The sequence below is a fragment of the Microcaecilia unicolor genome, chromosome 3, assembly GCF_901765095.1.
Source record: "Microcaecilia unicolor chromosome 3, aMicUni1.1, whole genome shotgun sequence".
Lineage (NCBI taxonomy): Eukaryota > Metazoa > Chordata > Amphibia > Gymnophiona > Siphonopidae > Microcaecilia > Microcaecilia unicolor.
The window spans coordinates 52,755,280-52,770,228 of record NC_044033.1 but is presented as its reverse complement, the minus strand read 5'-3'; the positions used below and the strand labels follow the sequence as shown (position 1 = coordinate 52,770,228).

The window sequence follows — 14,949 nt, the reverse complement described above, 5'->3', positions numbered from 1 at the left end:
AAAAAAGATATAGCGGAATTAGACAAGATTCAAAGAAGAGCAACCAAAATGATGATGGGGTTGGAACTCCTCTTGTATGAGGAAAGGCTAAAGAGGCTAGGGCTCTTCAGCTTGGAAAAAAGGACAGATGAGGGGAGATATGATCAAGGTCTACAAAATCCTGAGTGGTGTAGAGCGAATAGAAGTAAATTGATTTTTTTTTACTCATTTCAAAAGTACAAAGACTAGGCGACACTCAAGGAAGTTACATGGAAATACTTTTAACATAAATAGGAGGAAATATTTTTTCATTGAATGAATAGTTATGCTCTGGAACTCTTTGTCAGAGGATGTGGTAACAGTGGTTAGTATATCTGGGCTTAAAAAAGGTTTGGACAAATTCATGGAGGAAAAGTCCATAGTCTGTTATTGAGACAGACATGGGAAGCAACTGCTTGCTGTGGGATTTGTAGTATGGAGTGTTGCCATGATTTGGGTTTCTGCCAGGTACTTGTGACCTGGCTTGGCTACTGTTTGGAAAACAGCATACTGGGCTAGATGGACTATTGGTCTGACCCAGTTTGGCTACTCTTATGTTCTTATGTTCCTCTTACACAGGGTACATCCTACTCCTCTGGATTGGTCTAGCAGGACTGGAAGGTTTGCTATACCTTTTCCCAGCCCTCACTTCAGCTGACTTGTGTGCAGTAGTAGGGTGGGTTCCCTTCTTCTGGTCACTGGAGGGGGCTTTGGGCAGATCTCATGGAGTATGGCTTGCCAATCTCATCAAGAGCCTGGTTGGGATCCCCCCCCCCACACATACACACATGCCCCTTGGGGTTATGATCAGCTCTGTAATTCCTTTTTTTCTTGGAGGCATTAAGGTCTCTTTTTGGATTATGATGTGGCCCTAAAAAGTGGACTGTTCTTGATCAAAGGCTGCTTTGCATTGGTGGTTGCTATAGACTTGAATGTGCACTAGCCATTCTCCTTTCTGGCTTGTGGGTTCAGTTTACCTGGAACCAGACATGGTCAGGGATGTCTATCTTCATTTTGAGCCTTTGATGAGAGATCTTTGGTGACTTGGTCCCCTTTTTTTAAGGTGTACATGGGGGTTCCAGCCTGTTCCAGGAGCCAAGGAACAGGTAATTTCACTGGCAGTGCTCCCAAGGGCTTTTTATGAGTTCCCTTGTGGTTAGTAGGGGATAAAGTTGTTTAATATCAACTCCTCCTCCTCCCTAATCGGTAGGTCCTCCATGGGGAACTTGTTTGGGGCCTTGTCGCTTTGTCAGGACTACTCTTAGAGCCATTCAGTTTGTCATGGGGCAGGTTTCCAGGTCGCTATGTGCCTGGCTAGGCCAATCTTGGGGTTGCATTCTCTAATTTGATTTAACTCTATAAACTGCTTAACATGGCCAAAGTTTTAAAGTGGTTTACAGTAAAAATATACTATACAGGGGTACAAAATATACATAATAGAATACAAAGCAACAGTTGAACACAGTAATTCATAACTTAAGTAATAAATGTTAATGGTTTATGCATCCAGACCATAACCTTTCTCAAATAACCAAGTTTTAAGTGCCTTACAAAACAGCAGATGTTTAGAAATACTGCTTAACTCGGCTGGAAGGGAGTTCCATAGTGATGGCCCTGAATAACAAAATACTCTTTTTCTAGTAGTTGTCAACTTAATGGAAATCGGATAGTAATTGAATCATACATTTCTGAGAAGAACATAACATACAGTGAGACATTGTAATTTGAGTGAAAGATATTTTGGAACACCCATGTAAGAAGCTTGGTAAATTAGACAGTAGTAATTGGAAGCCAATGTAGGTCAACAAAGATGTTATGATTTGATTACAAGGAAAAAGAAATCCTGACTGCTGTGTTCTGAATTATTTTCAGTGTTTTCAGACAATTCTTAGTCCTTCATAAAGTGAATTAACATTCCAGGCGACTAGTAATCAAAGCATGAACTACCTTAACTAAGTTCTACAATGTAAGAACAGACTTCAGTTGAGAGATAATTCAGTTGAAAAAAATGAGATCGCACAACAAAACCCTAACGTTATAAACTTGTCTAAGACTGGTGCTGTACCGAATATTTGTACTTGATTCAGCCCCAAATAGTGACCTGAATACATTATTCGTATTTGGCCAAATAGTGATTTAAATTTGAATGCAAATAACCTGGGGCTCTTTGCTAGATCCTACTGAAATAAATGCTTGATCGCCAACTTCAATTTGCTTCTTTTATTATTGTTAAAGCTCAATTTCCATTTGTCCATTAGTTGTGTTTGGTATTCATATCCAGTCGAATATTTTTCATTAGTTTATATTCTCTCAAATAGTAAAATATGCTGTTTGATACAGCTCTAGATAAGACAGACTTCCCCTGCATTTCTGGTTTACTACCAGTGGTTTATATTTTCTGGATATCCATATAGCAGAGCAGTTACCAAATTTCAAAATCAAATCATGATTTACGTAAGTACATAAGTATTGCCATATTGGGACAGAAGAAGATCCATCAAGTCCAGCATCCTGTTTCTAACAGTGGCAAATCCAGGTCACAAGTACCCGGCAAGATCCCAAAACAGTACAATACATTTTATGCTGCTTGTCCTAGAAATACTGTCAAAATCTTAATGGCACTCTACTTTTTATGTGTGAATAAACTCAACAAAAACCAGATAGTAGAGATACAATCACTTAATCACTTGGTAGGTATGTTTTGGGGAAGTCACATACAGTCACTTAAGGCAACAAGCTTGTGTCAAACATATGCCCAATTTATGTGACAACTTTAATCATAGACAACCCCCTACCGTCCGTATCAATTTTTGTATATTTTTACTTATATCTCTGGTCAAACGTTTTTGTGCAATTAAGTGACCCTAGTGAATTCAGTGGAAGTTTTCTTATTTTTTATATTTTTATATAAAAAAACACTTATCTGTGTGCATATTATAGAGCGATCCCAGGAGTTCTTACTATCCCGACAGGTGCCTGTTTCGCTCGAGTGCTTTGTCAAGGGGCAGTCGGTCTCATCTCCTAGGGGTACTTATCACTCCCAGTCTTGAAGGCTGAGTGTTGCTTTTTTTTGTTTGTATACTTTCTGTGTATGCTGTAATACCCTCTCTATTTATGTTACACCTATAAAAGTAAATCCAGATCTTACTGTTCACTCATTGAGCCTATTGTAGTCATATTCCAAAATATTTAACTGATCTGCATGTTCTATATTTCCCTCTACTGTCAGGCCTGTTGCCTTCTAGGGTTCTCCTGGAGGTTATTTACTAGCTTTGTTGTTTTGCTTCCTCTCTCTGGCATATTCTCCCGAATTACCTTAAAACTGAATCTCCTTCGTGAAGTTTAAAGCAAGCCTTAAACCTTATTTTACCAAGGCCTTGAATAGTCCTACGTTTACCTAGAGCCAGTGAGCCAGTTGTCTCCCCTTGAGTTTAGCAGTGAGCTACTTGTTTGTGTGCTCTCAGAATGACTACATCCCTTACTTGAAGGATGCTTTGTTTGTTGAGACATTGTTAATCTTCTTTCAATATTACTGTTTTACTTTCCCCTCCCCCTTCACTGTGTTACTTTACTGCTTGTTTATATTTTGTTTGCCCTTTGTTCACCACCATGAGAAAGCAGTTCATCAAACTGAATAAACCAATGCCACTAATGATAGATGGTCCCACTGTTAGCCCTTGCACCAGGTCCTGTTTTCTATTGAGAAATAGATTTAAAGTAATTTTTTATACTGTTGATTCCAGGACAAGCTTATCAATGAAGTAATCATTTATGGCATTTAGAAATTTTAACCCACACATTCGAATAGATCGACAGCTAATGCTGTTTCAATAAGGTATCTGGGACAGACAAATATAGACCAAGGACAAACTGCCAGGGGATGGTTGAATCAAAATCACCCAATGGCAAAACAGCGAAGAGCCAGAGATGAGGGGGAGGGATAGCATAACACAACAATAAATAACCAGGGAACAATATAGTGGGACATACAAGGAAACATGAGAATAAGCAGCCAAAGATCAAGAGACCACTCTAGTGTGATCGTTGTGCCTATTGTAGAATCACCTGGAGCCTGGATAAGCATGTCGGACGAGCCATATTTTGAGTTCAGATTTAAATTTGATGAAAGACGTCAGGGCAGTGCCTAGGGTCTCTGGTTGCCCCCTTGCAGACTATCAGTTGGCGCCCCCCCCCCCCCCCCCCCCATGTGGCACAAGATGCAAAGGAAATAGGAGCTGAAAGATGGAGTGCATCTTTGTGGGATTGCTCAACAAATAGAGGGTTTACAGCCACTTAGCTTTTCGTGCTTTCATGTTCACTGGGCACCTATATCATTCTCAATAGCAATCATAGCAAGGCTTACAAGCCTTTCCTGCGAAATACTTGATCACAAATAATTTTTTTTATGATTTTTAACCATGAAAATGATTGCTCACCACTTGCCACACTGACAGGAATTGTCAGCAGTATTCTTAGAAACAAATTGCTATACATTACAAAATAAGATAGCAGATGTAAATTCTCAAAGTGGACATATTCCAAACACTAAAATGAAAATAAAATGATTTTTTTCTACCTTTGTTGTCTGGTGACTTTCTTTTTCTGATCATGCTGACAAAGTATCTGATTCTGCTGCTATCTGTCCTCTTAACTCCGTTTCCAGGGCTTCCTTTCCATTTATTTCTTTACTTTCCTCCTTTCTTCTTCATTTCTTGTTCTATATCCATAAGTAAAAGCTGGGTCCTCTGCAGACTTGACTGTCCAGTGGATCCAGCTTCTGCCTATTTTCTCCATCCATGTGCAGTTTTTCTCCTCTCTTCCTTTTCCCTAATCTCATCTCCTTCCTCTTTCTTCCCTCCCCTCCATCCAAGCCCAGCATTTCTTCTCTTTCCCTTCCCCTCCATCCATGTGCATCTCCTTCCTCTGTCTTCCCTTCCCTCCCCTCCATCCATGTCCAACAATTCTCCTCTCTCCTCCATGTCCAGCAATTTCTCCTCTGCCCTTCCCTCCTCCATCCATATCCAGCAATTCTCCTCTCTCCCCTCCCCTCCATGTCCAGCAATTTCTTCTCTCTCCCTGGGCCATGTCCCTCCCATCCATGCCCATCCTTGTCTCTCTCTGCCCTTCCCTCCTCCATCCATATCCAGCAATTCTCCTCTCTCCCCTCCCCTCCATGTCCAGCAATTTCTTCTCTCTCCCTGGGCCATGTCCTCCCATCCATGCCCATCCTTGTCCCTCTCTGCCCTTCCCTCCTCCATCCATATCCAGCAATTCTCCTCTCTCCCCTCCCCTCCATGTCCAGCAATTTCTTCTCTCTCCCTGGACCATGTCCTCCCATCCATGCCCATCCTTGTCCCTCTCTGCCCTTCCCTCCTCCATCCATATCCAGCAATTCTCCTCTCTCTCCTCCCCTCCATGTCCAGCAATTTCTTCTCTCTCCCTGGGCCATGTCCTCCCATCCATGCCCATCCTTGTCCCTCTCTGCCCTTCCCTTCTCCATCTATATCCCTCTCTGCCCTTCCCTCCTCCATCCATATCCAGCAATTCTCCCCTCGCCCCTCCCCTCCATTTCCAGCAATTTCTCCTCTCCCTGGGCCTTGCCCCTCCCATCCTTGTCCATCCTTGTCCCTCTCTGCCCTTCCCTCCTCCATCCATATCCAGCAATTCTCCTCTCTCCCCTCCCCTCCATTTCCAGCAATTTCTCCTCTTCCTGGGCCCTGCCCTCCCATCCATGTCCCTCTCTGCCCTTCCCTTACCTCAGCTCCGCACCGCCCTGGGGGCTTTAAATCTTTTACGCCCGATGGTCGCAGCAGCTGAGCAGCGTCTGTGAAAGCGCTGCCGACGTCTCCAACCTTCCCTTCGTGCTCGCTTGCTCGTTCCCTCAGTGTCCCGCCTACTTCTGATGTCATTTCCTTGCGAGGGCGGGACACTGAGGGAGCGAGCGAGCGCGAAGGAAAGGCTGGAGACGTCGGCAGCGCTTTCACTGACGCTGCTCAGCTTCTGCGCCCGTCGGACGTAAAAGATTTAAAGCCCCCAGGGTGGTGCGGCGCTGAGGTAAGCGGCGAGGGTAAGAACCGCGGCGGCGCCCTCCAGAGGTCGGTGCCCCCCTGCAGTGCTTACCCCGCTTACCGTGTTGGCACGGCCATGAAAGACGTTTCTGAGCAAATGTCAGCTGGAAGCATATTCCAAAGAGAGGGCTCCAGACAGCTAAACAGTTTGAATGTGAGGAGTCCCAGCAAAGTTTCTTAAAGGAAGGTATAACCATGCAATGAAAGATCAAAGAACTCAAGACTGTGGTTCTGATTATAGAACAATAAATGAGGACAGATATAATGGGCACCCTGTGCAGTAAGTCGTGTGAGTAAGAATCAAAATCTTGTACGGTATCCTGCTAGAAATAGGGAGTCTATGTTAAAACTAGAATGGGAGTCACATGGTTGTACTTGCACAGGTTGTAAATTAGCTTGACTGCCGTATTCTGAAGTGTCAAACATCTCCTTAAATATAGTGGAGCCTCAGCTAAAAGTGAGTTAGAAAAGTCTAGTCTGTTCTGTACGAGTACATGAACTAAGGTCATAATCATCCAAGAAAGGATGCAGAGATCATATTTTATGTAGAGCCAAACAGGATTTTTGAACCATGGGAAATATTAAGCTCAAAAGAGAAATTAATATTGAAAAGGAGGAGCATATCTCTTAATGGTACTGGTACGTGGCTCAACAGGCAAACTGGTAAAGGAGTATAGTCATTTGCCACAGGGCTTCAGAATTTGATGGATGCAGAATCAGTCTTGGGCCAGTTAGAGATCTTAATAAGATTGGATTCAAGGGGTACACTGAAAGTTTCTTGTTCCTATACATCACCGCATACTAAAAGTGTAACTAGAAACCCACGAGTTCTAGACCTTAAATGAAATTTGCTAGTGAAGCAAGGAAGATGTTGAACAAAACAGAGGCTAGGATGGATCCCTGTGATTCTCCAGAGGATAGAGAGTATATGATAGAAGAGATTTACCTATCATATCTGAGACATTTACCCAGTCAGTATAAGGCAATTGAAATCTCCCACTATTATTGTATTGCCAGTTTTCTTTTCCTTCCTAATTTCTTTTCAGCATTTAGCTATTTCTTCATACTGGCCAGGTAAATGGTAGCATATTCCAATTGCCATACTCTTCTGCCGCACACATGGGATTGCTATCCATTAACAAATTACAGAGAGTATTTTGTTATAGCACTTTTATCCACTAGTTTGATTTCACCTATCATTTGGATACTATTTATACCTTGGTGTCAGTATCCCAGCTTGCAGTCTTCCCAATTTTGCCATTATGCTTTGAAGAAGCACCAAACCAATTTCAGAGTTGCTCTGTCTGCTTTTTAGATGTTAAATCTAGCAGCTGGGTTCCACCCTGGATAAAGTAGAACCCTTCACGTTGGAATAGACTTGTCCTTCCCCAAACTGTTCCCTTATTTCCTAACAAATTCTTTCCTGAACCTATTATCTTATAGAGGCTCTGGAGCTCAGCCTTTTTTTTTTTTTTTGGGGGGGGGGGGGGGGGGGGGGGATACTGTGTATGGAATGTGGAACATTTCTGATGATGATGCCTTGGAGGTTCTAGATTTCAATTTTCTGCCTAATAGCTTAATATTGACTTCCAGAATCTCCCTCCTCCTCTTATTATTGTTAATACTTACCAAGATAGCTTTTCCCCAGAATTCTCTAAATTCCTATCCAGGTGATACAGGATGTCCACTAACTTTTCTGTAGGCAGACAACTTACCAAGTAGTCCTCTTTCCCACCAGCCACTCGGTTATCAACGTTGTTAAATGATAGATTGATCAACTATGATACCAGTGTAACCTTTTTTTTTTTTTTTTTTTTTGTTCATGGGCTACTGGAGCGACATGTTTGGGGTGAGAGCATATTGTATTACCTTTGAGGGTGGGGACAGGACCTAGCTTACACCACAATCAAGGGGGGGGGGGGGGGAGACCGCCCAGGGTGCCTTAAATTCCATTCTACACTGGCAATGAGCAGAAACTCTTATCTACTGCTTGTGCCTGTCCTGGGCCTTCCCTCTGATATAGCTTTCTGGTTGCAGGACTAAGATTTATGAATAATGTCTGCTTGCCAGGGTTAATAAAATTACAGGTTTGAGAATTTTAACAGTTGTCTTTTTGTTCTGTTTTGCTTTGTTTGCTTTTTTTCTTTTTTTCAAAGCAAATGTCAAAACAGTTATTTTACTTTTTTATTCTTTTTAGTGACCCAGTTTTGTTCAATCAGCTTATATTTCATTTTATCCATGTTCTTTTGTATTATAGATTGGATTTTTTTTTGTGCGGGGGGGGGGGGGGGGGGGGGTATTAATAGCTGCTATTAAAGTCTGCAGACCACTTGGCTTCTGGTTTTCCAGAAACAGCATCCATGTTTATGTTCATATTGGTAAAGAGAGTACAAATAGCTCTCATCATAGAATCTAATAATCTAAGGGAAATCTATTTGTATATTCTAGTCTGCACAATTTTTATTTGAAGTCAAATATTACATGTCCAAATTGGTTTATTTTGGCCAACTTGAAAACAGTTGGATACCCCTTCCCCCATTTGTTTTAATGTGAAACTATACAATTGTTAGTAAACCATGTCTTTTTACCCTCTTCATTATGAAATTTATTGGGGTTTTTTTTTTTGGTCACATGGAAAGCAGTTTCAGCCCCGTTCTACAACATTGATGAAATGTTATTTAGGGTATAGTTGAACGTTAAATACTGCTACACCTGCATGTTCCTGTTTGAACTGCCATGATTTTTTACTAGTTTTTCTCTGTTCTGCTTGATTTCTTTGTCCATTTTTCTCCAGGAGGTAGACCAGGTTGATCAGGTAGGATATGTTGCTGGGAACAGATCCTGGCTATGTTGGCTTAGCTCAGTTTCGCATTCTGCTTTCATATCGGAATACAATATTCCAAACTGGTTGGACTAAACAGTTCATAACACTCATATGGCAACTGGAACATGCGGTACTAAAAATCCTTTGACTCTGCAGCTTTTATTGGCATTCCATAATTTCTGCTTAATGCACTTCAATGCAGATATTAAATGACCCAAGTTCTTTTTCTTTCCTTGTATTTCATTTCTTTTTGTTTGTCTGTGGTTCCTCTTTGAACTTCATCTAATATTGCCTGCCCTGGCATACGTTGGTTGGGAGTTGGTGGGATAGATCAGTACTGGATACTGAGCACTTGCTATCATTATCTTGGGTGGCAGGTGGGTAATGACCAATAAACACATGTTGCACAGGCAGACATACACAGATTACCAGATAATGCACATCTGCTAAATTTCTTTATGGTTCATGTCATTTCATTGGCAGTTGGACATTCATTCACATTTTGTGACTTCATACAAACAGTTGTACTAAAAGCAGTAATGCCTGTCAGTGTACATCCACAAATATTTTAATGCACATATCTGGTATCTGATGTATATTTTAGTGATGGGGAGAAGGTACTGATCTATCTTTTGAAAACTTTGTTTTGTTGGAATGCAGTTTCTTAGGGGTTATTTCTCAGTGATGGCTTATTGCTTTTTTCCTACCCACAGAAGCAGAAGAACATAGCTGGGGCACTTGCCTTTTGGATGGCAAATGCATCAGAACTGCTCAATTTCATCAAGCAGGACCGAGACCTTAATCGTATTACCCTGGATGCACAGGATGTCTTGGCACATTTGGTTCAAATGGCATTCAAGTAAGGAAACCTCTGTTTCCCCCTCCCCCTTTTGGGTCATTGTGGGCAGCAGGAAAATAGGTTGAATGACCCCAGAATTACAGGTTGGGAAGAGATTTTGGATTTAGTTCATGCCTTTTTCATTTGTACCTCTACTTTATCTGAATGTAATATACCTAAATATTTTCCTGTCCCTGGAGAGCTTACAGACTAAGGAACCCTTTCACTAAGCTGCAGTGTTAGCACACACTTACTACAACTTAAAATGTCTTACTGTGGGCCATTAATAAAAAAAAAATGGCCGTTTTCTGGATGCAGTAACAATGGCCTTAATGCTCTGGAAAAAACCTGTGTAAGGGTGCATGAAGACCACTGTTTACTTTAGCTTAACAAAAAGACCCCTAAGATTGTATCTGAGGCAGTGCGAGGGTTAAGTGACTTGCCAAAGACCACAAAGAACCACAATTTGATCCAGGCTTCTCTGGTTCTCAGCCTGCAGTGGTAATCATTAGTTTATCCGTTATCATTAGTTATCCGTTCGATTTTATGATTAGGTAAAACTTAAGTCTACTGTGGCACCTCCTTGTCATGCTGTAACAAGATCAGTGAAGAGCCATTGACAAAGCATGGCTACTGTGCTGTGATGACACCAGATAAATGCAGCCAGTGTACTGGGAAGTCTTGTCTTATATCCAACCCAATGGAACATTTTAAAGGAATTATACATAAATGGGACAGACTTCAACCTCTTGAGGGCAGAATAATGCTCTGAAAACTTAATTGAATGAGGCCAAACAGGAGAAAATACACATCGTGGTCAAAAATGAGCCACTTCAGGCTTAGTTCCAGAGAAGTAACCTGCCCACCTCTCAGATAGCTCTGTCAGGGATCTCAGTCATGATCTAGGTAGGCCACTGAGAAGGGAGTCCCTTTGGGGCAGAAATAGAGTACATACCAATTGAGCAGGCCAGTTTATTCAGCACTTGCCTTAGTGAACAAGATTACAAGTAACATTCTAGCAAGAGTTCCAATGAAACAAGTCATACAGGTATATGAAGAGACAGAGAAAGACAGGAATCCAGTGCAAGAGCAGGGCCTGAGCAAGAAACCAGATGAGACCAGGCAAGAAACCATGGCAATGATAGCACTGAGCCAGCTAAATGAGACGAGGAATGGGGTCAAATAAACCCTCATGTCTCTGCGCTAACTCCAACAAGGCCAATCAAGATGAAATAAAGGAACACCCATACCAAACAGACAAGACAGGAGACACCAGAGCATACCCATCTCATAAAGGCACAGAAGGGAAAGGATCAGCTCATGTTCCAGCACAGCACAGATCCAACCCTGTGCTGTGTCATATATGTACAGTGCATTATTCAGTACATACTGAAACATAATGGCTAGGGAATCTGCTTTCAAGCTGCCTATCTAGTTCCCTGTCAGACACATCGTCAACAGAGACATAATTAGTATCTCCCATTCAGGGTCTTTCCATATCTCTACATGATTTCACTACTACTTAAACCTTCCATTTGGATTTATCACTCACCCTTTGTAATCAGGGAGTATCTGTTATGAAAGGCGCCTCCTTTGTCTTATGGTAAACTTACTATTATCAAATTTCTTGACAGTAAAGAATTTCAAGCTTCCTCCTTTGTCTTATGGCAAATTTGCTCTATCACATTTGTTGACATTAAAGAATTTCAAGCCCTGAAATAATATACCTATTTCCACTGCATCAGAATTAGAGCACATCAAGCTTCTCTGTAAAGCTTGCAGGATTGATTACATGACACCACTACTGGCTGAAGACTGGCTCTTGATTTCTCTAACAATCATGTTGAAGTTCTTCATACCAACATGGAACTTTGGCATCCCTTAGCTAAACTCCTGATGCTTCACTGCCCTATTGCTCTCTTTACTTTCAACATCTGCTTAACCATTTCCTCACTGGTGATCTTCATGAGATTATCCACTGTGTCTATTTGGTAGCCTCACTAAGGAACTCTCTGCCATTCTATTTAAGATCTGAGACATTTTGTTTAAAACTTAAATCTAGGCTTTAAGACTTTGTTCTTTATCCAAGCCTTCAACTAGCCAAAGATGGTGCTGATCATGGCAGGTGGATATTGCACTTGGGGATGACAAACTTTGAGTTACTCCTGGGTGTCTGTCAGAATATTTTCTTTTGTCATTTCCTGTGGTGGTTCTGTGAATGTGGTTTTTGTTTTAATTTTCATTTTGTCATCAAGGGAACAATATCACATGTAAAACACAATTTTATGTATATTTTTCTGCTTGTTTTTGTTTGTCCTTGATGTGAAACTACATGGAATATGTCATTATTTCTTTTGTCATTTCAAATGAGTGCACATCCCTAGTTACTCCTCTGTAGTAACTTCTGATAACCTTTTCTTTTGCCTTCCTCTTTTTGACCACCTTCCCGCCCTCCCTCCCCCCTCCCCCTACTTTTTAACTTTCTCTCTGACTACATATATTTTGACTGCTTTTATTCAGTGTCCCCTCTACTTATCTGTTTTAAATTTCTAAACAGCTTTGCTGTGAATTACTGAAAACACAATATAGTAAACCTTTCGCTAAGCATAAAAGCTAAACGGAGGCAGACACATTCAAATATATATATATAAACACAAGCTACAAATATATACACATTACCTACTTTTTGAGAAGTTCATTTCACAAACTTGACCTGCTATTTTTAGTAGCCATCCCTGTTTTATGGAACACTCACCTGGTTTATTTTAGTGGTGTAGCCAGACATGTTGGGTAGGCCCAGAGCTAATGTGGGTGGGCACTAAGTATATAAGTGAAAGTAGTGCTTTTTGGGATACTACTAAATAATGCCTTTGAGTACACTTGAATGGATTTCTAAGTAAATAGTCTACCCAACAGCTGTCCTGCTTCAACATAAACCACATTCATACTTAATGGAAACACAGACAGTTTTGTTATCCTATAACTTAAACTTGACCAGATACGTCTACTATAAGGCAAACATCTCAGCACACATTACAGTATCCTGAAAAATAATAACAGCAATGGCACGTATCCTTCAAACTTTGCTTTGTAACAAATGCAAATGTCTGATTAAGCTGCATTCATAAAACAGGTAAATAGCTTTGAAGCCTTTCTTTCCTCTGGCTCCACTGCTTTCTCTGCCTTCTGAAACTGACATTCTCATTGAAAATGCCAGACAGGTCACTCAAGATCCCCACACAAACTGCATGCACATAGAATGTCTCTCGTTGGTCACATGCCAGAACACAGGCCACCCCTTACCAATTACAGAATAAAGGACCAAAAATTAGAAGTCAGATGTCAGGTTACCCAGTTCCAGGCTGGAGATTTTTGGGACAGTCATGTTTACAATTTATAACCCAAAGCAATGTGGGGTTTGCAGTGCCTGATCCTGCCCATTGACATCAGTGCGGCAAGTCCCATAATGCACCAGGATGGTGTGGTCAGAAATACAGGACTGTCCCAAAATTTCCAGCCTGGAACTGGGTATCTTTCAATCTCTGAAATCATCCTGTAGCACAGCATCAGCCCTCCCCTTCCCTACCTTCCATCTCCCGTAGTCCGGCATCAGTCCTGCCCTTGCTTCCCCCTCCCTTGCTTCCCTAGCTCCCACCCAGAAGCCCAGAATATAACATAAAACTTTTTTTTAACCTTGGTACTGCAGAGCCCACCCCCTCCCAACAGCATGAAATAGAAAACATGTATGTTTTTACCTGGGTACTGCAGAACCCACCCCCACTCGCCCACCAGTATAATATAAAACTTTTTTTTTTTTTTTTAATCCTGGAGTCTGTGTTCCCTGGGCAATGCAAAAAAATTTTTTGCAATAGTCTACTGCTCTGGATGAGTTCCTGATCAATGTGAATGTGGTGGAGGGCTGTAGAGGTAGCCCAAGCTGGCTCCTTGCAGTGTCTGTTGGCTGTGAGGGAGAAGGCTCGACTTCCAATACTGTTGCAGCAGCTGCTGCTGACTCTTGGCATCAGTCTGGGGCTGGATGAGTGCCCGGATTTCCTCCAGCGGCATGGGACAGGTCCTACTTATTTAGGCAGCATCGGGGCTCCGGACTTTGATGCAGTAATAGTATAGACCCAAGCTGTGCCAGACTGATTCATGGGGGCAGGCGGTGAGAGCTGAGATGCTGCAGGGAGCAGAGGCAGAGCATAGCAAAAACAGCCCAGCAACCCCCTCCCCCCCCCCCCCCCCCCCCCCCCCCCCCAATGTAGCAGCAGCAAAAGAATCAGGCAGGACAGAAGAGCTGCTGCTTGCTTTCTAGGTAGGTAAAACAAAAAAAGAAAATCACCGGACTCTCAGATGAGACACTTCCGGTTGCACTTGGCTGACGCCAAGCTAATGAGCACTATAGCTGTGCAGGATAAGTGATGCCTAGGAACCTGATTGGTGATCAGACTGAGACTGGCTGTGCCTGAAGAAAGAATTGGTGGGCCTGGGCCCACCCATAGCTATGCCCTGGTTTGATTGTGTTAAATAACTCATGTAATTTTGTAAGTGACTGAAACCTCACTTCTTAATTGACATTCGTTTCGAAGCCTGTGAACTGTATTATTTCATGAAGTGTATTTCTCCTAATTGACCAGCAGATGGCATTTGTTTTGTTTTAAAGCTGCTGCAGAAAGACTTTTTCATTTCCATATTAAGCTTGGTGAAAGGCAATCTGCAATACCATTGGCCAGATACTTTCAAAGTTGGTTCTCTGGGCTCTGATTGGCTCTGGAGTTCAAATCTAGCCAGGAGGCACTGGATTTTCTTTAGTCTCAGCTTGGGGGTACAGAGGAGAAACATCTCTGTCCTGAGACCCTGTTCAAGACTTCTGAGCAATTAATTTCCTGAAACTCCCCAGGTGCTACCCAGGTAGTAACAAGTGTTAGTTTTAATGTTGATCCTTGTTTTGGTTATCTATCTGTTATTGCTTGCTGTACTTTTTAATCTCGTTTTTCAAGCGTTCACTGTTCTATTGTGACATTAAACTTGTTAGTTTATTGACTCTGTTGTCCTGGACTGATTAAGAATCCTGGTGGTTTGTGGTTTGGGTCTGTGGGTACTTTCTAGGAACTGTGGGACCCCTGGGAGTGTGGCCTCAGTGTCCTAGAAATCACTGGGGAATAACTTGAGAGTGGGAGACTTACCCAGAGGCAAGTGGG

General features: G+C 42.0%; 1 protein-coding gene across 9 annotated transcripts in view; it reads left to right on the top strand.

Moving 5' to 3' along the window:
* Nucleotides 1–14,949, top strand: part of AFDN (afadin, adherens junction formation factor) — a 414,469-nt gene that overhangs the window by 250,218 nt on the left and 149,302 nt on the right. For 5 of the 9 annotated variants that reach the window (XM_030195924.1, XM_030195925.1, XM_030195929.1 and 2 more), the window contains exons 15-16: nt 8,881–8,901; nt 9,624–9,769. In XM_030195924.1, coding sequence (XP_030051784.1) covers nt 8,881–8,901; nt 9,624–9,769 — 167 coding nt within the window. The remainder of the gene's footprint in view (nt 1–8,880; nt 8,902–9,623; nt 9,770–14,949) is intronic. The other 4 variants (XM_030195932.1, XM_030195930.1, XM_030195927.1 and 1 more) reach the window with 1 other exon arrangement.